This window comes from Tetrao urogallus, assembly GCF_951394365.1.
Source record: "Tetrao urogallus genome assembly, chromosome: 20".
In the NCBI taxonomy this organism is placed as follows: domain Eukaryota; kingdom Metazoa; phylum Chordata; class Aves; order Galliformes; family Phasianidae; genus Tetrao; species Tetrao urogallus.
In genome coordinates this window covers 6,804,424-6,832,047 of record NC_136833.1, presented here as the reverse complement: position 1 = coordinate 6,832,047, position 27,624 = coordinate 6,804,424, and the positions used below count along the sequence as shown (strand labels likewise).

Below are 27,624 nucleotides of genomic sequence, written 5' to 3'. Positions count from 1 at the left end.
CTTCTATGAAAGGTGTATCCAAAGCAACAGGTTCAGATGTGGCTAATAAGAGGTCATGAAAAACAAGAGATAACTTGCATGGCAATGAGGTCAGCACAGTACTGGGTGAAATGTAATCAGAAATTTGATTACACCTTGGAGTCCACACTGATCACATCTTCAACTTCTTTTTGAGAGAGGTTGATGTTCTGAAAATACGTCCAAGAATCAACACTTTCAATTAAGTAAACTTGCTATATTTATAGTTTGCAGAATAGTACATTATTATTTTTAAATGTAGGCTAAAAGTGAGATAGCTCATTTTTTCCTCCTCTTCAGAGCTTAAGACATTTCCCACCCTGAGGCAGTGTGCACAATACAAAAAAGCAATGAGGTTCTCGTAGTCAATTACAGAAAGATAAGAAGCTCACTAAGACTGACAGGAGACGTTGACCACATGAAGCACTTGGGACCATCTATCTCTCAGAAGCAATGTGTAAAATTCTGCTGCTGCTTTCTACAGAAGCAATGCAATCTCTAAAAGACAGATGCTTCAGAAATTCACCTAGAGAAGTTACAGTTCCAGAAAACTCACACATCACTTTTGTGCTCTTAAGCAAATGTGCACATTGTGCAAATGATTTCATTACTATCATATGAAATGGGAATTCTGGTGTGATCCCAGCACTGCAGGTACTGAGACAAAGACTTAGCATGGCTCACGATGACTGAAACCTGAATATTTGTCCACTCACATCTCACAACAGCAGTGTTTTACACAGAAGCCAGTTCCATCATTGACAACTTTTTATGCCTCTAAAATACTCTGTATTCCAAAGCTCTTCAGTGCAGGTTGTTGTGTTGTGACAAAAGAATAAGTTAACCCATTCTTAGATAGGTGAACTCCATTCTTTGCTTCTCTATGGCAAACAACATTATTTCTATGCAGCTCAGAAAGCACTGCCTTCCAAAGACTACCCCCCACTGCCCCTAAGATCTTGCTCTTGCACCTTTAAACATGGTAATAGGAAAGTGTCAGTCAGAAAAGCTTGAGGAAAAAAACGGTTTCTTCAGAGGAAAATTTATAATTAAAGTGCATGAAAACATTTAATGTCACAGGGTGAACCACAGTCATTGATGAAATGCACTTTAACACTGATAATGCCTTCGATTCTTCCAGCTGCTATAGGAAGAACTACTCCTTTGAAGATGGAAGCAAGGTTGCAAACAAGAAAACCCGCTAAAGATTTCTGGTTTGTCCCTTTAGAGGCATCATCTCAGTTGCTGATAGCTGGGGCTGCAGCAGTGACTGCTCCTCTGAAACAGCTGATCTCAGTTGTTTCTGTGGCACCTGTTTCCGTGATCTCGTCTCTATAGCAGGAGACACAAAAACAGCAGCCCTTTGTCAGCAGGAAGCTAACAAAGGGATCCAGTTTTTAGAAGATGCAGGTTTAGGGAAACCCAACATACACCCAATTTAGTATTTCAAGTGCTGAAACCTCCCCATTCCTGCAGTTCTGGCATCTAGAAAGAGACTATGCTGAAAGAGCAGGAAGCTGCGTAATTCTGATGGAGATTCTGCCCAAGCTGAGCAAAACATTTCTAGAGAAATTAACAGCTCTCCATACAGAGCTGCCTCCCAGGTACAATGAGGGGATCAAACAATTAGATCTAAGGCAGAATTTGGTGAAGTTATGAGTGTTAGTGCCCTGACTTATGCTTTAAAAGCTTTGATTTTAACACCTGCAGAATGAGTGGGTTTACATTTTAGCTTTTTTTATACAAAAATCAACATGCATTTTTTGGGGGTACTGATCTAAGCCAAAGGCAAGAACAGCCCTTGCTCCACTCAGCAGTGCTTCCTGCCTATTTCCAATAGAGATAAATAGGAATGGCCTCTCCTTTGCTCTCGTTATTTATTCCTGAACTCCAGTTCTTTATGTGCTCAGCTCACAAGTGATGCTGCTACTATTTAGTACTCTGAAACAATTTCTTGAGCAAACTGGCCTAAAATTTCTGTTACCAAAAGACATAACATGCAAACAGGGTGGCTGAGCAGGAAGCCAAAAGGACACAGAAGACATTTCCTCATTATTTGACTTTACCTTCAGGATTTATTTCCAAATCATTGGTGTTTCCAGGCTCTTGCTTGAGAACTCCCACTTCCTTTGCCCAACTTGTCCATTTTATTTCCTCTACTCTGGAGAAACAAAATGCAAGAGACACAGATGAATGAAGCACAGCATTTCATCCAGGTCTCATTGTCCTGTGGCCAACCCCATCCTGCTAACACAGACTTAATACTTCGATTGTAGCAACAGCACCCTACAGAGCTTTTTCTTGAGCAAAGACCTTCTGTAGTCTAAGCTCTCTGAGGTAAATCCCTATCCCTCTGCACGTGGTACGCTGGCCTATGCCACTTGTTTGTTTTAAAATACTCCAGTTCCTCCCAGGGAACATTCTTAATACAAAGGAACCTCTTAGATTCCTCTTTCTATGCACACTTCATTGCACGTAAAACCCTGGAGCTACAGAAGTGCTGCTGGCACTTTGTTTCTCTGAGTAGAGAAAAGTTTACCTGTGCTCTGAGCCCCTCAGTGGGTGGAGAAGTACTGCCTTTTCATGTTGCACTCATATTGCATGCTCCTGAGGGAAGGGGACACCAGCCTACACCCCTACCACCACAGCCAACTCCAAGCACAGCTACTTGCTGCAGTGAAGAAAGCATTGCTGCAGACAGCCTGCCACCATCACCACATCCACAGATGTGGGCTAAACAGCACACCTCTTGGTGACTTGCTCTCAAACTTTCAGCAGTGAAATCACCAGCCAGCGTGCATGTACCAGGAACATGTGGTTGAGACACACAGCCAAGTCAGTGTTGAAACTCCTGTGGTGGAGCAGGGTTAGCAGCTTATCATCCACAGGAATCCATCACTATGCTGGAGTTTAAGGGTAACAGCACATCTGTCTTACCTGAAGCACCACCTCTCATCTTTTTTATTGAGGCCCACTGACATCAAGCAGCCAGATCTCCTCTTTCCTCCTTGGCGCCACAGCCAGGCCTTCTCTATTTCTAGGATAGCAATAGCCCTCTGAAAGAAGAAGTCCATGTCAGGGGAAGAACAGGCCATGCAGAGCCCAGTCCCTCATTTTCATTAAATCTTCCCCCCAGTCAGCAAGTACTTTGACTTGGAAAATCACTTCAGAGATCAGCCTCAAAGTGTTCCTTAGCTTAACTGCATCAGGCCAAAATTGTAATTCACTCAAGTTACTTGTGCACATGGATCTGAATAGGCTTGTAGTCAGGCAAACAGCACGAGCTTTAAATACACCTAAAAATGATGTTAGAGTTTATCCCCAGAGTGGTAAATTTATATAAAAGAAAACTTTACAGTTGAGGTTTAGGACAAAGACAGTGTCATGCCTGACGTTATGAAATTCAAATAGGAATTTGGACCATGATAACTGCTGAGCAGCACTGTGTCTCACCTGCAGCTTCCAAACACTTTTGCTGTAACCAGAAATATCAGTGACAGTCTCACTCATGAGTGCAATCAGCATGTTGAGCAATAGGATGTAAGTGAGGATCACAAAAAGCAGCAGCAGAAGCATGACAAAGTATCTGAATCTGGCATGTTCGTGAAAATCCAGGTCACCCATCCCAATGGTGATCTTGAAGAGCTCCAGGGAGACACTGAGCAGCCCACCATACATAGCATGGCTCCCAGCACTCTCCATCTGAGCAACAGACTTGTTCTGAGAGAGTGAAGGAGCGTCCCCCATCAGCGTAACCAGAGCTACAAGAAAAACAGAATTTGAATCCTCCTCAGAAAGACATTACTTCCTGCAGCCCAGCCTATAACACGATGCTGATTAAGTCCTTACCTGCAGCAAAGCCAAAGAGGAAGATAATATAAACCAAGAGGAAACGCAACAGATCTCTCAGGATAGTCTGAAATAAACGAGGAGGAAGTGTCATTCCTTCTCAAGCAGCTGTTCCCAGATTATTTCAATGCACTTTCTCTTTCTCTTCTATCCTCACTGGGTTTCATACAATTGGTGGTCAGACTCCTTCCCTTCTCACCTCTGTTTTGCCTTGCCTTTCTAGTCCCAAACTCTCACATGGATCTGGAAACATTCCTCAGTCCAAGCACAGCTTTTCCAGGGAACTTAACACTGGCTTTGACTGCTGGATTTGTCACTTTCTGACCAACAAGTAAATGTCAGCTGCTCTAACTTGCCAGATTCAAAGATGGCAAAGCAGTGGTTTGCCACAACTGTACAACTGCACACAACTGTACTTGAAGGAGAAATCTAATCTCCTGCAATTTATTTCAAGTCCATATATCAATTCATTTTACGGTTTTCATGGTCTTGAGGGAATAAAAGTAACTGCAGGAATTCTATTAGCTCCTGACACATCCAAGTTTTTCACATAAAATGTCTCCCAAGCACTGACCTTCTGTATCATGACACTGTAAATGCCGATGCGCTGAAAGCCCCGAGTGTAATACAGCATGTTCACCCATCCCAGAAGCAGGGAGAACACCATCACTGCCACATAGTTTTCCGAACTTGCGCCATACAGGACTGCTGACAACAGCAATGAGAAAGCCTGGATGAAGCTGGAGAGAAGTAGAATGAGTGACACAGTAGTTTGCTTCAGCAAAAAGGCCCATTTGCAGTTCTGTTTTGCAGGGAAAAGTGAACATGTTTTACCAGGCTACATAGAGCACACAAAGTGACAGCTATTCAGGCACATAGTTTATATAAGCAAATCCTGTTACAACCAAATGTGCATATTGTTGCAGTTTTGTTATGAACTGGTTAATCTCACAGTATGGAAGCTCTCAACTGCTTAATGCAACTCATGTAACCGATAGAAAACAGAAAAAGAACTGTAACTCACAATTACGTGCACACATACATGCAAACACATGCATCTACACATCTGTCCTCAAAAAATATGAAGTCTCTTTCTTTTTGATCAAATTTATGACATGGTGATGATTCAAAACTTGAGCTCTTTTTCTAACATGCTCTGAACTGTGGAATAACCGAAGATCTGCCCTTTGCTGTATTCCACCACAAATCCAAAGACAGGCTCTACCCCACTAAGTCTGTTACAACAAAGGGTTATGACAAGATGCAGCAGGTAGGAGAAACAAGCAGGGAAAGGGTGGAAAGAAGAGACAGCGGCAGAGAATCAATCTTTCCTGCTCACCATCTCTCTAGTAATGTTAGGGCAACTTAGCAGCACACAGCAGAGAACCAATTTCACCCGTGCTTTCATTGCGCAAAAAACCTCAAGAGACATACATCAAGATCTCAACACAGCTGTCAGAACACATAGTCTTCAGGGACTGGCGTCTCCTCCGCAGATACAGACTCTAATTGAGAAAAATCAAGGGTAGCCATTCATCAGAGCAACAGAACATCCTACAGATCGATTCCTGCTGGCACAGCCTATCGCGCGGGAGAGAGGTTCACTCCACAAACTCCTCCTTGTGCTTTCATTGTCAAGATCCAAATTTTCAGTTAGTCACTCTTCCACAGCCTTACTTGTAAAAGGAGAAGTACAAACAAAGGCTAAATAATGGCTCAGCCTTATGTCCTTCTTAATAGTATTAATAGCATTAAATGCTAGAGATGCATTTTAGTGCCATAAATCACAAGTCACTCCTAATCAATTAGTGTTGTGAGCCTATTCCTCCTCTTGCCCTGGAGCCTGGTCTATACCACTCCTGTCATTACAGGATCACTCTGATACTGTGTTTCACAGCAGGGTTCTCTCCTGCCATCCACTCATGCACATTCTGACCTCAGAATCAAACAGAACCAAATCTGTTGCCTCCATGTCAGCGATGGTTTTGTTTGCTTGTTCTCATTCTTATAATGAGACTAGACCAGAGAGCCACATACCTGAGCAAAAATTAGGTATACACCTCCAAGCAAAATAATGATCAGCCCAGAGACCCACAGGAAGCCTCCAGCTGTGAACTCCACTGGAAATGAAGGCTGCAAGATAAAGACAAAGAAGCAAAATACCAAATAGTGACATTGGCACTTGTGATAAACACCCCAAGGTTTTTAAAGCTCAACTCCATTCATTCAGGTCTTTTTAGATAAAAGAATATTAGGCTTACCTTTACCCTTAAGGGCTGATAGTAGGCAATGGCTGTAAAGATGATCATGAATGACAAGTATGAGATAAAACTGAAGTAGAATCTCTTGGAAGCAAATGTTTCCCACTTCTGCTGAAGCAATTTGTTCAGTGGCTCCAAAACCACCATTTTGTACCGATTCTAAGAAGGAAGAAAACCACCATCAGCAACAAACATATCAAAGTATCAACAGAAACGTGAATTCACCAGAGGATTATCTTTTTCAGGGTTGGAATTCAGTGGCTGCAATTAGGCTATCCCTAAGGGTTTACTCAGTTAAGACTGTCAGTATGAAAAACATTACACATCCCATGGGAAGTTAATTCTGTTTGGCTTCATGAGAAAAGCCAAGCAGCTTAGGACAACCTCAGCTTAGGACAACCAAAGGATCAAAACCATCTCAAGGTGGTGCAAAAACTGTTGCTGTCTTTAACTTTTAGTAAAAAGCACTCACTGGTGTGTCACTGCTGTATGCCAGAATCTCCAGCACAGAGTTTTCCTCAAAGCTGTCTAGAGAAGACAAGTCATAGAGGGAGACGTGGATAGGTCCATAGGTCCATTCAGTGAACTTGCGGGACAGGTGCCTGTACACTGGGTCTTTGATCTCTCTTTGGATGATGTGTTTGAAGATCTGAAGAGAAAAATATCAGAAAAACATGTATGCAATTAAGATACAAAGTGACCCAAGTGACCCAAATCACCTTCAAATAAACACCTTGCCTTCTGCATTACCCACTGTTGTATCTGAACACCAGACTACTTGGTTCATATCAGGCAAGATACTACATCAGACCCTGCTGTTATGCTGAGGATGTATGCTGCAGTTGTCATTGTTTCCCAGCAACCCCAGGAATTCCCTCTATTTGTCTTTACCTCCACTTTGCCTGTCTTGGCAGCAAGCTGCAGGGGATTTAATCCGTCATAATTCACAATCTCCTCCAGTTTCACTGTTGGGTCAGTCTTCACACCTGCCTTCAGGATTTCAACGTATACTGTGCTCACAAACTTGGTGTTCTCCTCAGTGTCATCTGCAATCATCACCAGGGCATGGAGGACTGTATTTCCCTGTGTATCTTGCTCCTGGAGTCTGGCTTTTTGGTGGGGGTTGTTTAGAAGATATTCTACAACCTCAAACTGGTTGGTACAGGCAGCCAAAGAGAGGGGAAGTTCACCTGAAGAGATTAAAACAGCAGTTGGGAGGGGCAGCAGGAAGTGTGAAAAGAAATCGAAAGAATTGAAAGTGAAGTTGTGAACAGAGGGACAAACCCAGCTAAGACTAGTGGCATTGAACACAGTAAGGCATTAAAACAACCCAAAGAAATGTGCTCCACACAGGCTCACCAAAATAAAAGCAAACTCCCTCGTTCTTCTTCCTGAAGAATTCACCATGAGCTCTGGCATGGACGTCAGCTCCATTCTCCACTAGAACTTTCACTATGTCCAGGCTCCTTCTCTCTATGGCAATATGGAGTGCAGTCTGGCCTAAAGAAACAGGCAAAAACCCAGAAATCAGTACCAATATCAGAGAGAACAAGCAGAGGACTCTTTGGCAAAGCACTGTTAAAACAGTAAAGGATAACTCAGCTAGCAGAACTCATTCTTTAATAGCTAGGTAGTATTCCTTTTTCACTTTCAGAAATGCTTTATAAACTTTGCTACACAGATTCTTTCATATTTGTGGATTTATTAAACACGTATTATTTCTGTTTTATAGACTAAGGACAAAGTTGCAAAAGGCTGAGGAGGAAAGTGCCAGAATCAGAAATCAGAAATGGAAAGATGAGCAGGCTGTTACCGTAATTACACCAGAACTCTGGAAAGGCAGTGCCACATAAACACCAAATCCCCTTCTTTCTCCTGTACCTCTGTGTCTCACCTGTCTGATGGGGAGGTGCATCTGACTCAACACCAGCAGAAACCTTACCTCTGTAGTAACAGTCAGAGCATGCCACATTGACAAGCGGCCTGGGATTCTGTGTCTTCTGATCTATTTCCAGCAAAAGAGGGATTGTGTCATTCCTTCCATTTTTCAAATTCATCAGGGCTTTCATTAAGCAAGTCTTCCCAGTCTTTGCATCTAGTAGAAGAAAAAAGTATCAAGTAGGTTGTGGATATGTGTCTTGCACATATCTGTATTACCTGATTCAGCACTCCCACAACTTAACTCAGTGTAGGACCAAACCCAATATTTTTAATGGCTTTTGTATTCTAAGTCTGCAGCAGAGGCAAAAGCCTTAGGAAATATGCAACTAATGGCACTTCCCTGTGCTACACTAACAAGCATTGCCTCTGCTACCCCAGTTTCTGAGCAGGAGCCCACCTGTGTATTCAGAATTGGTGAGAAATTTTGAGGTCCTCCTTAAGTACTCAAGTAAGCCATCCAGTGCCTCGGGGCTGCCCCTGGAGACTGCACTGAAGAGCCTGTCTCTGTCAAAGCGATTGGGGTCCTTTTGGCTGCAGAAGAAACGCACAGTGTTAAGAAGTCCTGGAGACTGCAAGACAAGAGCATGCAATAAGTTCTAGTCTGTTGCGTAAGAAAAGAGGAGAGAGGTAAAAAAAAAAAAGTTTCTTAGAAAAAAAAAACAAAACTGTATTTTTGAGTCAAAGGAAAAATACAGACAGCTATTTCCCATAATGCTCTTAAGTGATTGCTGTTTCCATCAGCTGGAGCTCTTCCCAGATGCAGCCTGATGTGCAGACCTGGAATGTATCCTGAGCACAGACAAGCCCAAGAGAGCTGCAGGATCAGAATAGGTCCCACCACGTGGTATAAAGCACTACATGAGCTCATTTACATCCCTTTCTGGCAAGAACAGTTCAGATGTATAGAGCTCCATGCTAAGTTGCTCTTACACTCAACTTGGCTTATTTGGTGCTATTTGGTTCAAATATACCCCAAATAAACAACACACACCGTACCTTCCAAGTACGGAGAGGAAGGGCTAACATGTCCCCTTCCTACCTTTATTTATACCTCTACCAGACAGCTGTAATATTTTTGTCACTTTTAGTTTCAACTTCTGTAAAGTTTGTAGGCAGGAGTCAGCACAGATCAACAGTGATCCTATCCCTGCCAAATAACCAATAGTTACTCACTTGCTCACAAGTCCTGGCCGATAGTTCAGATTAATCATGACTTTAGGAGAGTAGTCACTGCTTTCCTTCTGGTAAGGTGACTCCAAGGGCCGGGGCTCTCCCTTCTTTCCATATTGTCCTGATCTTTCTTCCTTTGTACTAGATGCAGGCTTATCCTCCTGGATACTGTCATCTGTTTCTAGCAGTCCTACCAACCTGTTCCTCTGACATGGGCCTGACTGATCATTTGTGAAGTTATCCATTTCTAGCAGAGATGGCCTTGCAGATCACCAGATGTTGCCCACTGGGAGAATAAACCTGCAATAGCATGGGAGAATTAATACAATTTGTTTGCAAACCTAGAATGTGAGCCATGTGGCACAGACATAGAGGAAACGTTTCCAGGTCCAATGCTCCTACAGTTGACTATAGGAGTCTTGAGAGAAAAGATTCAATAAAGTTCTGCACAGTCGGGCGTATTTGAATAAAGGATCAATGTCTTAAACATGGCTCACCTAGAAAAGTAGCACAAGAAATAGAGACTGCCAGAAGTAGTACAAGAAATACAGACAACTCTTCGACAGAACAGCTGAACCCCTTTTGTGAGATGATCTCACCTGTTGGCAGCAGCATGGGTTCCTTACATAAAAGGCAAAGAGAGTGGATCTTTAGGAGACTACGATCACTGTTCTTGTCTCAGTGCAGCCAACACCAGCCAGTCACTGAGTGGCCAAAAGATAAGATTAACTATAGATTAACTTTTTTGAAACAGAGCAATAAGCTGGTTCATGTTCTCTCATGTTAAGAAAGGCACTGTTTCCATGGGGAAAATATTTGCAAAAGTTATATTCCTCTCATGTGTTGTTGCACTGCACTGGGGCAAAATATGAGAGAACTCCCTAGCCATGTGAATACAGGCTTCCAACTTCCAGCTCCATGGCACAGGCACACACACATGCTGGATGCCACACGGACACGCATAGTCCTCAGAACCTGAACACAGCTCAGCTCTCCCAAAAGCAATGCTGGACCCAGATGTGCCGTGCACATAACCTAAGTATTCATTACAGCACCCAGCTAGCCCACTTTAGTATTTTTTACCCTTCTGAGACATCCCTTCTTGTTTATCTGGATACATCCCAGATCCACACCCAGTGCAAGCTGCCTGCAGCCGGCACATTATGAAGAGTCGCAGTTTGTGAAGCAGCAAGGAAACATCCGCAATTACCAGCCTGAACCAGAGCTTAATAACTCTGTCCTATTCACATGTACTCCCTCCAAATGGGGATTTTCTCTCCCTTGCTGGGACTAAGCCAGACTCCATAGCCTATACCAGCAAGGAGGTACATGGACACACCATAAAGATTCTGGCTTAGATTCGGATGCAAGGCAGCACAGTTAGCTCTAAGCAGAAAGCAGCCACAGAATATCTTTATGCAGCTCACAGCAAGAAGTCCAAAGGCTGGTTTCATGACAAACCATTACAATTCAGCCATTCTGTTTAGTCTGCATTTTACTGACAAACATTCCTCTGCACGCATGAGATTACACCCTACAATCCCATTTCAGCCTCGTTTTGTCCCCCAGAACACTCACTGGTACATTTGCCAATCCTTCAGAGTGCTACTTGTACATCCATAATAGTTTGCTTGTTGTTCTGTCTTCCTTTCCCCCCAGTCATTACTCAGTTGCAGTTTCCTTCTCTCCACAGCTTCAAGAAAGTTATTTAGTGACAGTTGTTTACAGACAGAATGTCTGGTTTAAAAGCAAAAGCAAAATGGTCCTTAAAAAATACAACAAAGACCCTAAAATAAATACATCCAAGTCATGTTTTCCTAGGAAACAGGCAGCAGTCTCTGTTTGTCAGCTCAGTTTTAACTTCTCATGAACTGAGTTGTCCCCTTCTGCAACTTTACCGAGCCTTTTTGAGTAGTACAGCATAAAAAAAAAAAAGCCCTGTTGTCAAAAGAGGAAGAGTACAGCACTTACCCCAAGCTGCTGCCAGCTCCAGCCAAGAACTGATCTCACAGGGAGTCCCAACTGAGCCTTCAGAAGCCAAATAGCTTCCCCGTTGAAATGATGTCAAATAACATGTGTTAATAAGCATGAAAGCAGCCCACAAATTATTTACATCCATGCATGAGAACTCTTTTCTTCCGCAGAGACCGCCACACTCATCTCAGCACTCTGGTGATGGCACGACACTGGACTCCTAGTTGGTGGTGGTCCATGGAAGAATCCAACCTGTGAGAAGAAATAACTGCCTGATTATTTACTTAACTGTACAGCTTTTTGCAAAGTGAAGAAGGGCTTGCACAGGAAATGACTAGATAGATTTCTCAGTAAAAGAGAGAGCCAATGAGTGCACTGCTCTTATATGGGAAAGCTGGCTGGCTATTGCAAATTCATCATGCTTAACTCCTTCCTGCACGGGAGACATCTTGTGGCTTCCAACAGCCCATTTAGACCGCAGGGGATGATCAAACCCTGGCAATGCCAGAGCCTGTGGTTCAGCTGTGAGGTTTGTCACAAGACACTCTGCCCAAGAAAAGCATGAAATCAAGAATGCATGAAAACATCTGAAGTCGACTGTTCCTGTGGGAAGCCAGTTCTCACACAATTTCATGCACCACCATTGTGAGGCAAAGCAAACCCCAGCAGACAAACTAGCCAGAATGTTATAACAAGCAGCAGCTGCTCATCACATGGACAAGAGCCTTCACAAAGCAGCCCCATTCCTAACTACTTATGCCACTGGTTACTTAATTTACCCTGGTGCTCAGCTCCTGATGGGCTCTCCAGAAGAATCACCAAGTCTTGGAAAGGCTATTTCTGGGAGCACAGGTGGCCATCCACACAACAGACTGTAGCTGACACCGTGCACATGCACTAGCACTGTTCACTTATCACTCTGAAAACAGGACCCCTGGGACACAGAAGATATCAGACTGCATGAAACATCTCAGTTTTTTCTCTTCTAACAGAACTGTGGGCAGAGGACACAGCATGATCATTATTCCCAGTAGCAACAACGCAGGATGACATTCAGCACCTTTGATGGCCTTCCAAAGCACAAAGCCGCTCAAGAGTATCGTCATCCACGCTATGAAGAGCACTGATGGTTTACTAAGCCATATATGTGATCTAGAAATCATCTAGCAAATCTCGTTAATTAACAAAATGATATATAACTCTTTTAACCAACAGCTTGACAGCTATGAATTAGTTAACAAGCGCTCCAAAAAAGTTGAGAAGGGATGCGTCACATCCTGACATATTGAACTCTGGCTATGGATTTTTTCCAAAGCTACCACAAGCTTACAGAGAACCCAAAGCAATATTCAAGTGACAGGACAGCAGGACAATGTGGGGCTCCCGAGAACATTAATTTCCTTGGGTAACAACAGGTGTAGAATCAAGCAGGATAGTTTAGCATAAACTTCCCTCCCTCAGCTTTCATGAGTCAGCCCACCATTCTAACCAGGGAACAAAATCAGCCTACAAAAGTGCATCATAACAGATTTGGTTCTGCTCATCTGGTTTTAATAGTTTACACAGAGGAAGGCAAATGTGCAGTTTGCTGGGAAAGGAATCACTGCCAGCTGGGAGGTCAATGCAGCAAAACAGAAACATGGAGCTGCTGGGAGAACACAGAAACATCGGTATGCGTGCACACATGCGCACACACTTTCATAGGGAGGATGCTATGACAAACATTTGCATTTCCATTTCGGAGAAGGGAGAAGCAAGGCAGAAGAAAACTTCAAACCGCAAAGAGAGAAACTAAACGCTAAGTGAAATTTTAAGTTCAGGCAAAGAAAGTATTTCAAAATGAGCACTGCAGCACAAGTATTGATGTACGCTGTATGAAGAAGCACAGTAATTCATGGCAGAAAAAACAGTGACTCAAACCTGATTAAAGAGAATGCAACAGGAAGCAGAAGGGGGGACAGCTTTCTGAGAAGATGTGAATGAGCGTCTCCTAAAGTATGTGTTCTCTGATCATACACAGAGTATAGATGAGCACACCAATTTTTACCAAACACTGAAAAATACTTTTATAATTAATATATTTTCTGTATGCTGTAAACAGAAAAACAAAGTCATTTACTTTTGTCTGTTGTTTAATTACAGCTTTGATCTGTCGCCACTGTAAGGGGCAGCAGCTCAAAATCACCCTCACAAAAGAAAGAAGACTGCAAGAGTTGCATGTAGAGAGGAGCATTAAAAGATTTCCTGGAACAACGGGTGGGTGAGCATTTCACTCAGACCTCATGAAGGTCACAAGGCTAGAAGAGCAGACTGTTACTTTTAAAAGTGCTCTTTCAGACTTGGGGAAATATCAAGTCTTTTTGCAACGCCAAATTTTCGTATGACTGTTACACCAAACTCAAACTGGAGGGATGAATTTCAATTTATTATAGTTATGCAAATGGAAGCTTACAGTGTTAGAGGGACCAGATGGTGCCCAATTTAAAATCCAAATATTCTTAAACATAACTACTTTTCAAAACTTGCTACTGCCCCAATAACTCAATTATTTACACAACAGTGTTTTGCTAACTACTGGTCTTGCATCGCTGCATTTAAATGCTCCCATCTATATTACTTTTCAGGCCTTTGAAGGAAGTATCCACCTCTCATATACCTTCAGTGGAAGTGTCTTTGTACTCAATATATCCTTTTCTACAGGATTACAGCCTGAAGAAACGCTCCACTGACAATTATACAATCGACACAACACAAAATCCGCTTCAAAGTAGCATTTCTGTGCAGCAACAGTGACACCGGGTGGTCACTCCATGATCCTGACTTGCTGCTGCTTAACACTGAAAAACAGCGCAAGCAGCTGCAAGCGCACCCTTGTGAGAAACATTACTCTCCAGCCAGGGTAGCACTGCAACGCTACAGCACCTCTCAATTTCACTTCTTGTACTTCTGCTGTTCTGTGCCGTTTCTAATAAGTCAAATATAATTAACTTTCAGCATGAGCCTTACCTGGTGGGCTGGGAAAACAGCGTGTGGACACATAGGTAGTTTTGCACAATCAGCCCAGGCTGCACAGACCAGGCCTGAGCTGCTCCCCGGCCACCACCCCAGCTCGGTTTGGGCTGAAGGCATTGTGGTCACTGAGTGCACACTGGTGCTGGCGCACCCATGCCTATCATGTTCCCAGGGTCTCTGCTCTTGCAGAGCAGGCCAGGCCCCAAACTTAGCTCTGCATGAAGCCAGCTGCACCTAACGGCACTTAGGAAGTCTGGGTTCTGCACTGCATTTGAACAGCACTTCAGCAACAGTTCCCATTCAGTAATTGGCTCTGGAAAAACCTACCTGCCCCTTACAGACTCGTTCCTAACCCAAAGCAAACAAAAACCCCCTTGAACCCACAGCCTGCCTAATCTGATCAGTTAGCTACTGTGACTGTTACCATGCAGCACTGTTTAATTATTAAAAGAACCTGAGAAAGGACATCTCTTAATTATAATCCAGGGAAGATAAAGCAGCTGATTTCACTGGAGCAAATAATCGGCAGAGAAAGTAAATTTATTCACTGCCATATCTCCTCTGGACTGTGAGTTACTCAGGGAATTTATACACTAAGGAAAGCAGGGAACAAAACCTGCTGCAAATAATTCCAATCACAGCTGTGACTAGCAGAAGTGTGTTTAAATTGCCTACAATCAGCAGGTTAAATCTTCCCCCATGTTCACACCCATATTAAGAACACACCGCCAGTGTCAGCACTGCTGTTCCAGTCATATCCAGGACATGCTCAGTAATGTAAGATGTGAATGTGGTATTTGAGCGACGCTGCACCATGCGCCACCACTAATGAACAAAGTGCACTGGCACAGCACTGTGCATAGAGCACATGGATGCGGACTCCAATTGAACACTTAAGCAGCTCTTAGTATTCAACAGATCAAGGTCTCGACAGCCATGATCCTTACAGCCTGCTTAAGTTTCCATAAAAAGGAACTTGGATGACGACATCCATCCTTTAAGGTCCATTATTATGTGCCTGAAACGTGCCTGAACCATCACCTCAAACTTCACCTCGTATTTCCCAATGCCTGCTTGGATGGAAATCGGTTCCAAATGCTTTTGTGAAGGCCAGTGTTTAACCCAGAGACCCACAGCACCCACCCCTCTGCTATGCAGTACTGAAGGCATTTTCATTAGAGCTGATCAATTCAAACAGGCCCCCCAAACTGCCCACAACAGTGCTTACTGCAAAGAGCCCTTCCCCAGATAGAAAGTGTTTGATGCAGTGAAGCCTACAACAAAACAGCCCGCTTCCATTTTATGAGAGGAACAGAATGCAATTTGAAATATTAACATACCTAATTGGCAAGCCACGTACACAGCCTGCACCAAGGACAGTGGGACAGAAGTCGCACCTAACTGTGAGGTAATGGAATCTCAGGCCCACCTACCTTAACACAGCGCAGTTTACAACCCACTCCCACTACCTTAGTCCTACATTAATGTTGTTTGATAGCAGCTTTCTGAAGTCCTCACCGGAACGCTGTATCCTTTCTGGAAATACAGAATCAATTTAAGTTCTAGAAAGAACTAGTGACAGTAGTAGTGCTTAGACCTTAATTCGTGTTGATTCACCACCAAATACCTCCACAGCCCACATGAAGATTCTTAAGCCACCACAGAAAAAAGCCAAAAGGAATGTGTGTGTCATTTATCTATACTGGGTTTTCTAGCTTAAACTGAGACAGACAACACAATGTAATGTGCAACAGAAAACTTTATTAGCATTTCAACATACAGATCAGCAGTTAAGTTTGCATTTAATTTAAGACATTAGAAAGACTACAGTGCAAACACAAGTGCTGTGCATCTTGCTTGACAAGACTGCTGACAACTAATAGCCACCCCTGAGGCGCAGCACCAGATGCAGGGTGGACTCCTTCTGGATGTTGTAGTCAGACAGGGTGCGCCCGTCTTCCAGCTGCTTGCCAGCGAAGATCAGCCTCTGCTGATCAGGAGGAATGCCTTCTTTGTCCTGGATCTTGGCCTTCACGTTCTCAATGGTGTCACTGGGTTCAACCTCAAGGGTGATGGTCTTGCCAGTCAAGGTTTTCACAAAGATCTGCATACCTCCTCTCAGGCGCAGCACCAGATGCAGGGTGGACTCCTTCTGGATGTTGTAGTCAGACAGGGTGCGCCCATCTTCCAGCTGCTTGCCAGCAAAGATCAGCCTCTGCTGATCGGGAGGAATGCCTTCTTTGTCTTGGATCTTGGCCTTTACGTTTTCAATGGTGTCACTGGGTTCAACCTCAAGGGTGATGGTCTTGCCAGTCAGGGTCTTCACAAAGATCTGCATACCTCCCCTGAGGCGCAGCACCAGATGCAGGGTGGACTCCTTCTGGATGTTGTAGTCAGACAGGGTGCGCCCGTCTTCCAGCTGCTTGCCAGCGAAGATCAGCCTCTGCTGATCAGGAGGAATGCCTTCTTTATCCTGGATCTTGGCCTTCACGTTTTCAATGGTGTCACTGGGTTCAACCTCAAGGGTGATGGTCTTGCCAGTCAGGGTCTTCACAAAGATCTGCATGCCTCCCCTGAGGCGCAGCACCAGATGCAGGGTGGACTCCTTCTGGATGTTGTAGTCAGACAGGGTGCGCCCGTCTTCCAGCTGCTTGCCAGCGAAGATCAGCCTCTGCTGATCGGGAGGAATGCCTTCTTTGTCTTGGATTTTGGCCTTCACGTTTTCAATGGTATCACTGGGTTCAACCTCAAGGGTGATGGTCTTGCCAGTCAGGGTCTTCACAAAGATCTGCATGTTTACCTGAAAAACATACAGAAATTCCAGTATTAAGTAAGTCACCCATAAGCCCACACATGCTTTGTATATGAGAAAACGACTCACTAATCCACATTACATTAACATAAACTAGGATTTCAGTAAGCTATTACTAACCCTCTAATTCCTGTTCTCCAGCTCCTCGTTGGAGTAGTACCCAATACTTTTCAAAGCCCAAGCAGTACCCATGCAGCACAGAGCCAGCCCAGTCCTCCCCCCACCTTCCCCTACCTGCAAGGCAACTCACCCCCCACCCCCCCGCCGCGGGCTCTCACGTTGGCAGAGCTGCCCGACGCTGACTCAGCTCCCCGCTTCCGGGCAGCACAACGCCGCATCCGCCATCTTTTCGAACATCCTCCCTTTTTCTAACAGAATCTCTCTCCCTCCCCCCCCCCCCCCCCCCCCCGCCCCAGTTTTTAACAACGTCGTTAGGACGGATTTACAAACTCCACAACCACCACCCCTCGGAAACGCTACTCGAAGAAGACTCACTCCAACCCTTTCTGTCTCCCTGACTGGAAAAAAAACAAAAACAAAAAAAACCCATGCTTTCCCCTCCCGCCCCAGCACCCCCACCACACAACTCACGTCTCCGGCCCTGAGCGCAGCTCCCGACAAACACAATTCTCAATGCAGCAGCTGTATTCTGCGGGGTGACGCAGCGCCTCACGTATTTATGCGCCAGCCGCGCGACAGTCCCCGCCCCTCCAGCGCTGACGTATCCATCCACCCCTCAAAGTAGTCCCTCACAAAACCCCCCTGGTAAAACAAATACTCGCCTCCCTACCTCTCCAATCCCTCTTCCAAGAGCAAAGGGGGTCCCTGATGTCTTCGGCAGAGAGCTGAGACCCTTAAAAATCCCCGAATTTCGGAGGGTGCGGAGGGATCTGGAGCTGCGGTGAAACGGCTACTCCAAACGGCTGCAAGGTCGGCATTGATTGGTGTAGCAGTAAGAAAGGTGGCTGCTGATTGGCTGATAGGGAGAGGTCGTTGTAAAGAAAGCTCTGGAAGATTCGAGCGCTGCAGCGTTCTGATTGGTGCGCGGTGAGGTCAGCCCTGTTGCTAGGGCGGCCCTGTTCTGCGGGGGCAGATTTCGATGGGGGGGGGGAAGGAGGGGAGAGAGCAAGAAAATGGAGGGCGCGCAGGCCCTGTGGCGATGGGCGCGTTGTGTTTACGCCGTATCTTTTTGGCAGCTATTGCTTAGGGCAGGGAGAAAGGAGCAAAAGGAACCCCGTAACCACAGCATCACGGCTCATTTCTGGGACTGGAATAGCTGGGGCCGCTCCTATTGTGTGTGGCTGTAAGGAAAAGCCAGGAAGAGCAGAAATGTGTATTAGAAGAGCTGGAAAACGTTACACAGAAAGCCGGCGAGCGTTAGCAGCTGCTGCTGTGTCACGCTGGCTCTGCTCTCTCCTGAATCCTGAGCCACCCTCAGCCTGCCCTGCATGGCAGCTCCTCAGTGCTGAGAGCTCTGCTGCTGTTAGCTGCTGTCGGAACAGGAAGCCCTGAGCAGGTCACAGAGCAGCTTCCTGCTGTGAGCCAACGTGGCAGTGTGCTTGGTGTTAATTGAAGTTCATTATACCTTTCGGACTGGCTCTTATGTCATAATCAGAGTATGCAAAATCCAAAAAGGTTTTCATGCTGTTTCATTTGCTGCTCGGTGAATGCAGGTGAACTTGCTGGTAAATCCTGTGCTCAGGAAGCATGGGCGTGCTGTGAATAGCAGGATTTAACACAGAGCCATGAGCTGTATTTCCCTCAGTTAAAAAGAAAAACCTCTGGTTTCATTTCTTTTAGCAAGGCCCGCGTCTGCTCAGCACTTTGTGGTTTACAGTAAAAAGGAAATAAATCTTTCCAGCAGTTATTCAGAATGTAGGCAGGAAGGGAGGAAAAGAGTAACTGGAAAGCTCAGAGACTGTTCTGGGGCAGTCACCAACCTCTGAGATACTATTCAGCTATGCAGATTTAGGACAAAGGGCGGATTTAAGCAATATTACATGCATTTCCTTAACACTGCCAACTTTGCTCACTGTTTCCAATAGGTTCATTCTGCGTGCGCAGTGCCGAAGCAGTAGATGTTAGAGCCAAGGCAGCTAAACAAGGAGCTCTGAGAGGAAAGCCATGAGAAACTAGAAATAATATTTACAAATGTAAAAGGCCGTTGCTGCTAAACTGGAGATTTACCATAAACTAACCTAAAGCCTAGCCCGAGTGTTTTGGGCTTGCATTAAGGATTTCAGCACTTCCAGAAAATGCCAGAGCCCTCCCTTTAAAAAACAAACAAACAAAGTATTGGCAAAGCCTGTGACTAAACTGTTTACAAAAGCAGTTATTTGCTTTCTAGTTAAATATATCTAAGTATTTAGTATGTATACTGCCCTTCCTCCAGTAGCTCTAGGTGAATAAGCCACTGACTGTGGACTGTGTATAAATAAATACAAACCTGAAAATACAGAACGCCGTATCTTGTGAGACTGAGTGCACAGGTGGTTCCAGCCTTTGCCAGGGTGCAGAGCCTGCTGCTGGGGACACGTGTTTCTTGCCAGCAATTTCAGAAGTAGGTCATTAGGCAGCAGTACAAAGTAACCTGCTTTCAGGAGAGAAAAACTTGGGGTCAAATAAATGTTTCCAATGAATCTGAACATTCTAGAACGCGGTGTCTGTTTTTGTGTGCGCTACCATCTTAGCAACAGCATAGCATTTGCACATGAGCAATGTCAAATGAAGCAATCAGTTTATCTTTAGTTACAAAAGTTTAACTTGGGGCAGCTGGACAATCAGAGGATTCGTGTATGCACAGCAAGATCAGTACTTTTCCTTTGTCCAGATAAAAATGGGCTACTTGCCATACGGAAAAACAGTATATTGTCCTACCTCTTAGAATTACTCACACATATCTCAGGTTTATCTTACTGTATATGACACAGGATAATTATGTTTATCTATTTATGCTTGTGGAGATATTTTCTCCCCAAACCTGCAATGCTGCAATAAGGCCCGGTCACAAGACAAATAGAGCTGTGCCACGTTACTGCTTGTCCTTGTACAGCCAAGCTCAAGGGTTGCAGAAATAACAAGTCACAATTCAAAGTACTGTAAGATGTTATGACATTACCAAAAAAAGACAACTCTCTGAGTTTTGTTTTGTTTTTCTAAGCCTTATGCTAAGAATAACTTAAATAAACAAAGTTTTTAATAAGCTTCAAATTCAGGAGCAGAAAACTTCACAAAAAGAACTAGCTGGACTTGTAAAAAAAATAGGGAAATTGGGCAATACTTATTTGTCCCCCTGCCTGTTTAAAACGTTTTTTGACTTTGCAGCACACAGGAGACACAGCTTTGTTTTAAGAGCTGTGCTTCTACCATCAACATGCTTGGGCTTGCTTGTCCTGCTCTGAATGATCCAGAGGAAGATGTGGCAATTCGCTTCCTGATGTCAGGACACTCTTCACAGGGCATTTTACAAAGACATCAGTCTGAAATCACAGGTTTGTGCCTGCACACAATGCCAGTGAAAGCGACAATATCTGGATCTGTTCTAAAATTACATGTCTGTGTCTTTGCAGTCTGTCTCCTGCTTACAAGTCTGCTGGAGCCGATCCAAACTGCAGTGCAGTGAAGGAGCTCTCTTTGTTCCTGTTTTCTTTGCTGTGTCTGAGCAGGATAGCAGAGAACCATCTTGAAAAACGGAAAGAAGTGAGTCTAGAATGCTGTGAATAATTAACATTTTTCTATTGAACAGCAACACTGAAGACCATTCTGAACAGCCTTTGTCCGTCAGACCCTTTGTCTTCAGATCCAGCTCTTCCCTTGATAAGGGGAATATCCAGAAAGGTCCCCCCCATGATATTAAGACTAAAATCCAAACATTGGTATTTTTCTCTCCTGTACAAACTGTGAAATCTTTAACACCTCAGTGCTTTTAAGCATGGTGTTAGCTATAACTACTTCTAGTTCCCTGTTTGTTAGACAAAAAGCATCTACGGTTTCTACTTCCCTTAAACCCACAAACATGTCGCTGCTTTTAGTGCTGCTTCTGCAGTGAAAATGCCCTTACAGGCAGAATCCACACAGGCTGCAAGCCAGCTCTGCATAGCTGAGTCATTGTTATACAAGCAGAGCTGCATGGCACAGAAAAGCACCTTTGTACTTCAGCACTAAAACACATCAGCTGATGAACTTTGAATATGTGATACACCCAAAGAGAACAGTCATTTACTGGACTTTTCTTCCTCTTATCTTTCTCACCTCTTTCTGAATGTTTCTTCCTTTTCTATTGTGTTTCAGAAGTTTTAGAGGAAAACATTCTTTATCTTCTACTGCCACTAATGTTTGGTAAACGTTGGAAATAATCAGTGTGAGGGCTGTTAACTCTTTAGGCACTGGGCAACATCTAACAGCCACGCGTACATGTACCCCCAATCCCATATGCAACCACTGAAATTTAGGACTTGCAATCAGAATACCAGTAAAATTTAACATCAGCCAGAGATCTGCTGTAAAGTTCTAGCATTGTCTCTTCCCGTGAGGCCTAATTTTGAGCTTTATGAGTCCTTTGAAACAAATGAAAGAGGAGGAAGAATATTTTTGCTGTAACCTTCTGAAATGACTGCATTCTGCCTTTCAATTTTTTTCTTTCTTGCAGTTCTTTCCTTGAAACATCATAGGGGAACAGAATTTAGCTTCTCAAAATGCTTTCTACATTTAGTATATGGTGAATTAATAGTGGAGGTAAGTGGAAACTGACAGATTTGCATATATGACATAGATTGCACACTCCAGTTTTCACTCAGGAACTGCTTTAGGAGGGTGTACAGATGTTCAGTGTCTCCTAAAGCAGGCAGGTGTCTGTTTGTGAACTGATCCATGAGCAGCTCCTAAAACATGCTCTGCCTTTTAGTTTCGTGGTGTTCTTGTTTTTAGAGGACAGACCACTATAGGCTGAAACCTACAACTGCTGCAGGCCATACCCCACACCTAGGGCAGATGAAGCCATGCTGCAGACTACACAGACTTGGTTTCAGCTCACGGTCTCTAGTTTCACCTGAGTGACATTTCCTCCCAAAATATAAGGTGACTAACATGAAGTTGAGTGTGACTAAAAGTCTGGGAGTGGCCCAGGATCAGGCGCTCCTGAAGAACGTGCTGACGTGGGCCAGAATTTGTCACATACAGCATATTTAAAATGGTTCCATTAGAATGAATAACGAGTACAGAGGTTCAGATGGGGAATAACAGGAAACTGTAACTCAGCACCCTTTCCTATCATCAGTGAAGGGTGATGCTGAGCCACTGGATTGTTATTCGAGTCCTGCTATGTGCCAACTCAGGAGGCAGCCCACACACTGCAGATGCATGTTTTTAAAGCTGTTTTCCAGACCAGAGAGTGCTGATGGACGTTTCGTCATCGTCCAGTTGCTTTGCTATATTCCTGGATGAGACGTGACCCTCTGGTGCCTGTTCTGCTCCATACCAGACTAGTAACTCACTTGTTTACATCTCTCCCTGTTCCGCTTCCAGAGAAGAGCAAGGCATTAAGAATTGTTGCCAATACAAGTTATTGATTGTCGCTCCAACAAAATACATTTCCACTCCAGCCACCCTGGGTATTCAGCCTCGGAGTGATTTTTTTTCTCCCCACCAAATGCAACTTAGATGCCTACAAGTTCTTCTTTACCCCACATTGAGCAGTTTCACTCCAGAAACAGCGTTGCCCTACAGATGTTTGTAAATAATCTTTTCTAGGTTATTTACCAACAGAGGAGCGCTGTCAGAGGTTGTGTTTGTTTCAGGGGCTGTGCTGTGTTGTTTGTTTTCCTTTTAACTTAAAGATTCTGGTGACTGTTAAAAAAAACAAAAAAAAAAAGCGCCTAGTGGGAATCACATAAAAGCCCATTTCTCTGCAGAGCTGCCATCATGATTCACACCTCAGGAAGGACAGAGCCTCACTACGCTTCCAAAAGCACATAATGATGCACTGCAGTGTTGTTGAACACAGCCTTGTTTTTAAAGGAGGAAGGATGCATAGCTGAGATGTCACACAACACACTCAGGTCTGCAAAGCAGTTGACAACCTTGACTACGAGGCACCCTGTGTTTACAATTAAAGAGAAAACCTCATAACAATGTTTGCAAATAACTGGCATTTCTACCACTGTAGGGTATGTTACAGGCCAGCTGGCATCCTGAGCTCACAACCTACAGATCCGAACTCACCATATTCACTCGGGCATTGGGGCTCAGATTCCATAAATGTGATGAATTCACATTCACCTGCTGCCCCAAACCTTCAGCTTGGCCATTCCTTGGCTGTTTTACTCAGCAGAAACCTCGTCTTTGCGACCAAATCTCTATCAGATACAGCACAAGCTCGCTTTCCACTGGGGCAAAGCAGCTGACGGGGCGGGATTCTCCTCGCTACCATTCCCGGTTGTGCCCACAGGCGGAGCCCCCCGGCCAGCGGCGCCCCGCGGGCACAGCCTCCCGGGACGCCCCTATCCCGCGCCGCGACAGCGCCCCCTGGCGGCAACGGGCAGCAGGGCGGGGAGCGGCACATGGGGCGCGCTGCGGCGGGCAACGCGCGGCGCTCCCGGCGGAGCAGCGCGGCCAGCGCTTCGCCCGCGGGTAGGAACCGCCGGGAGCGAGGGAAGAAAGCGGGCGGCTCCCGGGGCGGGGAGCAGGCGCTGCCCGCCGGTACGTTCGATCTAGGGGCGCAGAGCGAGCGCTGGGCCGCCTTCCAGGAGCGGCACCGGCTGAGCTGCGAGGAGGCGGCGCGGCTGCTGCTGGACGCCTAGTGAGTACGGGACGGGTCAGATCCCATCGCTTGCACAGCAGTGAACACGGGCCCGGGGGAGGGGGTGGGTCTTCCGCACAAAGTGGCTTTTTAGGCTAATTCACAGCTCCTCGGTCACAAACGCCAGTGGGGATCGCATTCCCTCCCGCGGGAGCCGAGGCTCACCTAAACCCGCACCCACCTCCTGTGCTCTTTCGGTCCACAGCACATCATCGCCGGGCTGTAATCAGTAACTGCCCGTGGAAGTGGAAATTTGGAAGGAAATGGGTTTTCCTCTGCATTTAGCTTTCGACTCGGCGTGTTCATTCTGCAGAGTTGCTATGGATGCACCCTGGGGGAGAGGGAGAAGCTCAGAGATTCCTTCATCGTAAAGTTCCCCTGCAATTAAAATGCAAAATAAAATGTTTCAGTACATTGTGGAATGCACTTATCTCTGCTGCTTCCAGCTTTTACATGGAGGAGTATTAGAGCTGGAGCAGCTGTGGGGAAAAAATGTGGGAAAAGCCATTTCCCAGCTCCAAGAGGGCTGCATTGTGGGAACACCACTTTCTATCATTGCTGGACATGGCTAGTGCTGTAACTGAGGCCAGAATTCTGGCCTGGCCCGTGGCAGAGGAGCACACATCCTGCGTTACAGGCAGAGTACACTCTACTTCAACTGCAGTTCTTTCCTTTCGCTGTTTTAATAAAATCAAAAATGCAATAGGTGCAGAAGACAAAACTCATTCTCTGCTTCACTCTGGAGCACTTTATTTAAATACATTTCAGGAGATATTTTTTAAAGGTGTACTGCAAGCGCTCAAAGCAAAACTGAGTAATGGAGTAGCCTAAATGTTTCCTTGGCCAACATAAAAATCTACGCTCACATAACCTGACTGTTGCTTCTCTCTCCAGTGAGCACAGAGGCCTGGTCAAACACACGGGAGGCTGTCACTGCGGAGCCGTCCGCTTTGAGGTCTGGGCTTCAGCAGACCTGCATGTTTTTAACTGCAAGTGAGTTTCTGGTTTCTTGTTTCAGAAATGAATAAGAGCTCGTATGCTTTTCCAGTCAATGTCATAGAGAAAAGACTAATAAAATTGGAGAGCATCCTCTGCTCTGTTTCCATAAGGTATGTGCCTAATTATGTGCTGATCCAATGTGGGATCAGTGCAGGTGATTGCAGATGATGCACTGGTGGGCAGGACTTCAGGTCCCCTCATCTGTGCTCATGCAGAAAGTGATGGGAAAGATCTAATGACTACAGGTGCTCAGTGGTCTGCTTTATGTTTCCTTCAAGTACAGTGCACTCAAAGCACATCAATTCCCTTTTATCTTGGTCTGCTCCAGTAAATGTTACATTTCTGACACAAGTGCAAACTACAGCAATGTCTGATTTCAAGTGTTTCCCCCACCTGCAACTAGTTTGCTTCCAGTTCATGAGTAACCTTCGAATCTCACTTTCTTGTTTGCAAGTTAATTACCGTTAGAAAAGTTGGCGTACTGATCTGAAAGATTAAATGCATTTCTCAGGCTACAGTTAGTCCTTGGTATGTCTACTGAAAGTTGCACACATGGAAAAAAAAGGCATATAATGCTTGCTAGAGGTGAATGCCTTATTGCTTATCTGCATAGGGTCAGTCTGTTTCATGGGTGTGCTCAGCAAACACTACTGATATGAGTCCACTTTTGTCACTTACCTCTTTGAGGCTAATGAAACATTTTAGCTTGTAGTGGAACTTCCGTCATCAAGAGGTCTGAGCTGGTTCTGATCTGATTCCTGTATTACAACTCATCTGCTGCTTCTAGAAAGGTCTTCTCTTTCTCTTACAGTTGCAGCATTTGCACAAAGAAGCAGAACAGACACTTCATTGTCCCAGCTTCACGTTTCAAGCTGCTGAAGGTAGAGTAAGAATGCAGTAAGAACCTGGCCACAAACACTAACAGAAAGAAATTACCTAATCCATGTAATCTATTATTATTGTAAAAGATGTGAGTGGTTCCCAGTTTTCTTGCCCTAATTCTGTATCTCAAGTAGAGACAAGAAAGTGATATTTTTAAATTTTAAGTCTTAGCTATAAGTTCACAGAAAGTAATTAATACACCTATTTGTGTATCTACATTACTTTTTATTTCTGCTTAGGGTGCTGATAATCTGACAACATACACCTTCAACACACATCGTGCCCAGCACACATTCTGCAAGACCTGTGGTGTGCAGAGCTTTTACACTCCTCGCTCCAATCCAGATGGCTATGGTAGGTAAAAAGAGTAAACCTGGCAAACTGTGGTAGCAAAATTGGATTGAACTCCACTGGTTGCTAGCGTGAGAGCAGAGAGCAGCATGTCTTCATTTTTTTCCTAAATTACCAAACATCTAGAGCTGTAGCCTGAACCTGTGGCTCCTCCACAGCCTTACCTGTGACTTGTGGGCTTCCACCCATGACAATTTTGTCATCTAGACTCCTCAGCCTTACAACAGTAGCTGAACTGACAGCATTCACTGACAATCTCTGAGATGCCCCATCTGCAGAGCACACAGATGCATCTATCTCCTACTCTTTAGCAGGTTTCTGTGTGCTCTCTTTCTCTTAGGGATAGCTCCCCATTGTCTGGATGATGGCACCGTGCACAGCATTGTTACGGAGGATATCAATGGCAAAGAATGGGAGAAGGCAGTGAAGGAACATAAGACCATCAGAGACATGTCAAAACCCTGACATACCCTTCTAACAGCTGAACTTGGAGGACTGCCATGGAACTGTAGTCTGGGCATTTCTGAGTGTTGTTGTTATCTGTTTCTTAAATAAATATTTCTATTCTGCCTGTGCCATTCATTTGTGACTCTGAGTTTTAAAGCTACTTCTATTCAATAAACCACTCCAGGACTGGTACTTTGGTAATTCACCCTTAGCTATAGTAAAGTTTAATCACAATAAACAGAGCAAAGTTCTAAAAATAATGAAGTCTGGCTTACAGAAATGTCCTATATAAAGTATCCTCTATAAGATAATCTCTTGCTTAGGACAAAGAACTAGCTCATGCTGTTTTTTCTCCAATAACTTCAGTGAACTTACCATGGATTGAGAGTTAAGGGGTTTTGAAAGAGCTTACTAGGCTCAGGTTCAGTAAAGTATTTATACAGGTGATTAAATGTATGCAGTAGAGGGACCCTGAAGTTATCCACGTGATTAAAAGTACTGATTTGCTTAAGCCTGGACTTGCTTATGGCTTTAAGGCTGAGTTGGCATATGCTTAGGCACTGACACATGGCCAGCAAACTGAATTCAGCAGTCATACTCTTGTAACAGTGGACACGTGCTCGAGTACAACCAAGAACTCATCTGTTGTCTTGAGCAGGATGTGCTCACAGCAGCACATCATGATCTGGCAATGTAAGTTCTCATCTCGACTGCGCACTGCCTAGCAGTGTAGATGCAGGGAAGATGTGCCAGCAGATACAAGCCCACGTTAATGAGTTCTAAAACCTACAGAAACATGGAGTATTGCTGACTTTGCTACACTGTAACCCACAGAATGCCAAGTCATTCTTAAAATCTTCGTGTATCCTAAGGAATTAATCACTGAAAGCTGACATCTTCACTTACCTTTTAACACAAAGGGTGAGGATTTTTAGCTCCTGCAGATATCTTTCACATAAGTGGAACAACTTTTGAAACACTGCTTGCTATTTTTGTCTCCATGTGTTCTACAAAAGACTTAGTTACAGTCTGGGTCTCTTCCAACTCATTCTTAGATCCTGTTGAGATTCTTTTAAGTTGATCTCAAGCCCCATGTTCTGAAGCAAGAAAAA

General features: G+C 44.5%; 3 protein-coding genes across 3 annotated transcripts; 1 reads left to right on the top strand and 2 right to left on the bottom strand.

Annotated features, from left to right (window-relative positions):
• Nucleotides 1-1,219: 1,219 nt before the first annotated feature.
• Nucleotides 1,220-9,484, bottom strand: LOC306954136 (transient receptor potential cation channel subfamily V member 2-like; the record flags this gene model as incomplete). Its single annotated transcript, XM_079545200.1, has 15 exons — nt 1,220-1,350; nt 2,085-2,179; nt 2,956-3,074; nt 3,472-3,779; nt 3,868-3,934; nt 4,442-4,607; nt 5,302-5,372; nt 5,905-6,000; nt 6,129-6,287; nt 6,601-6,777; nt 7,020-7,318; nt 7,488-7,628; nt 8,071-8,223; nt 8,467-8,600; nt 9,243-9,484. 15 exons carry the CDS (start codon nt 9,482-9,484, stop codon nt 1,220-1,222), a joined length of 2,358 nt encoding a protein of 785 aa, XP_079401326.1.
• A 6,488-nt stretch (nt 9,485-15,972) lies between these two features.
• UBB (ubiquitin B) lies at nt 15,973-17,019 on the bottom strand (the record flags this gene model as incomplete). Its single annotated transcript, XM_079545026.1, has 1 exon — nt 15,973-17,019. One exon carries the CDS (start codon nt 17,017-17,019, stop codon nt 16,102-16,104), a length of 918 nt encoding a protein of 305 aa, XP_079401152.1. The 3' UTR covers nt 15,973-16,101.
• Nucleotides 17,020-23,594: 6,575 nt separating this feature from the next.
• Nucleotides 23,595-26,530, top strand: CENPV (centromere protein V; the record flags this gene model as incomplete). Its single annotated transcript, XM_079545300.1, has 5 exons — nt 23,595-23,833; nt 24,728-24,826; nt 25,644-25,713; nt 25,954-26,068; nt 26,406-26,530. 5 exons carry the CDS (start codon nt 23,595-23,597, stop codon nt 26,528-26,530), a joined length of 648 nt encoding a protein of 215 aa, XP_079401426.1.
• Between the last annotated feature and the right edge of the window lie 1,094 nt (nt 26,531-27,624).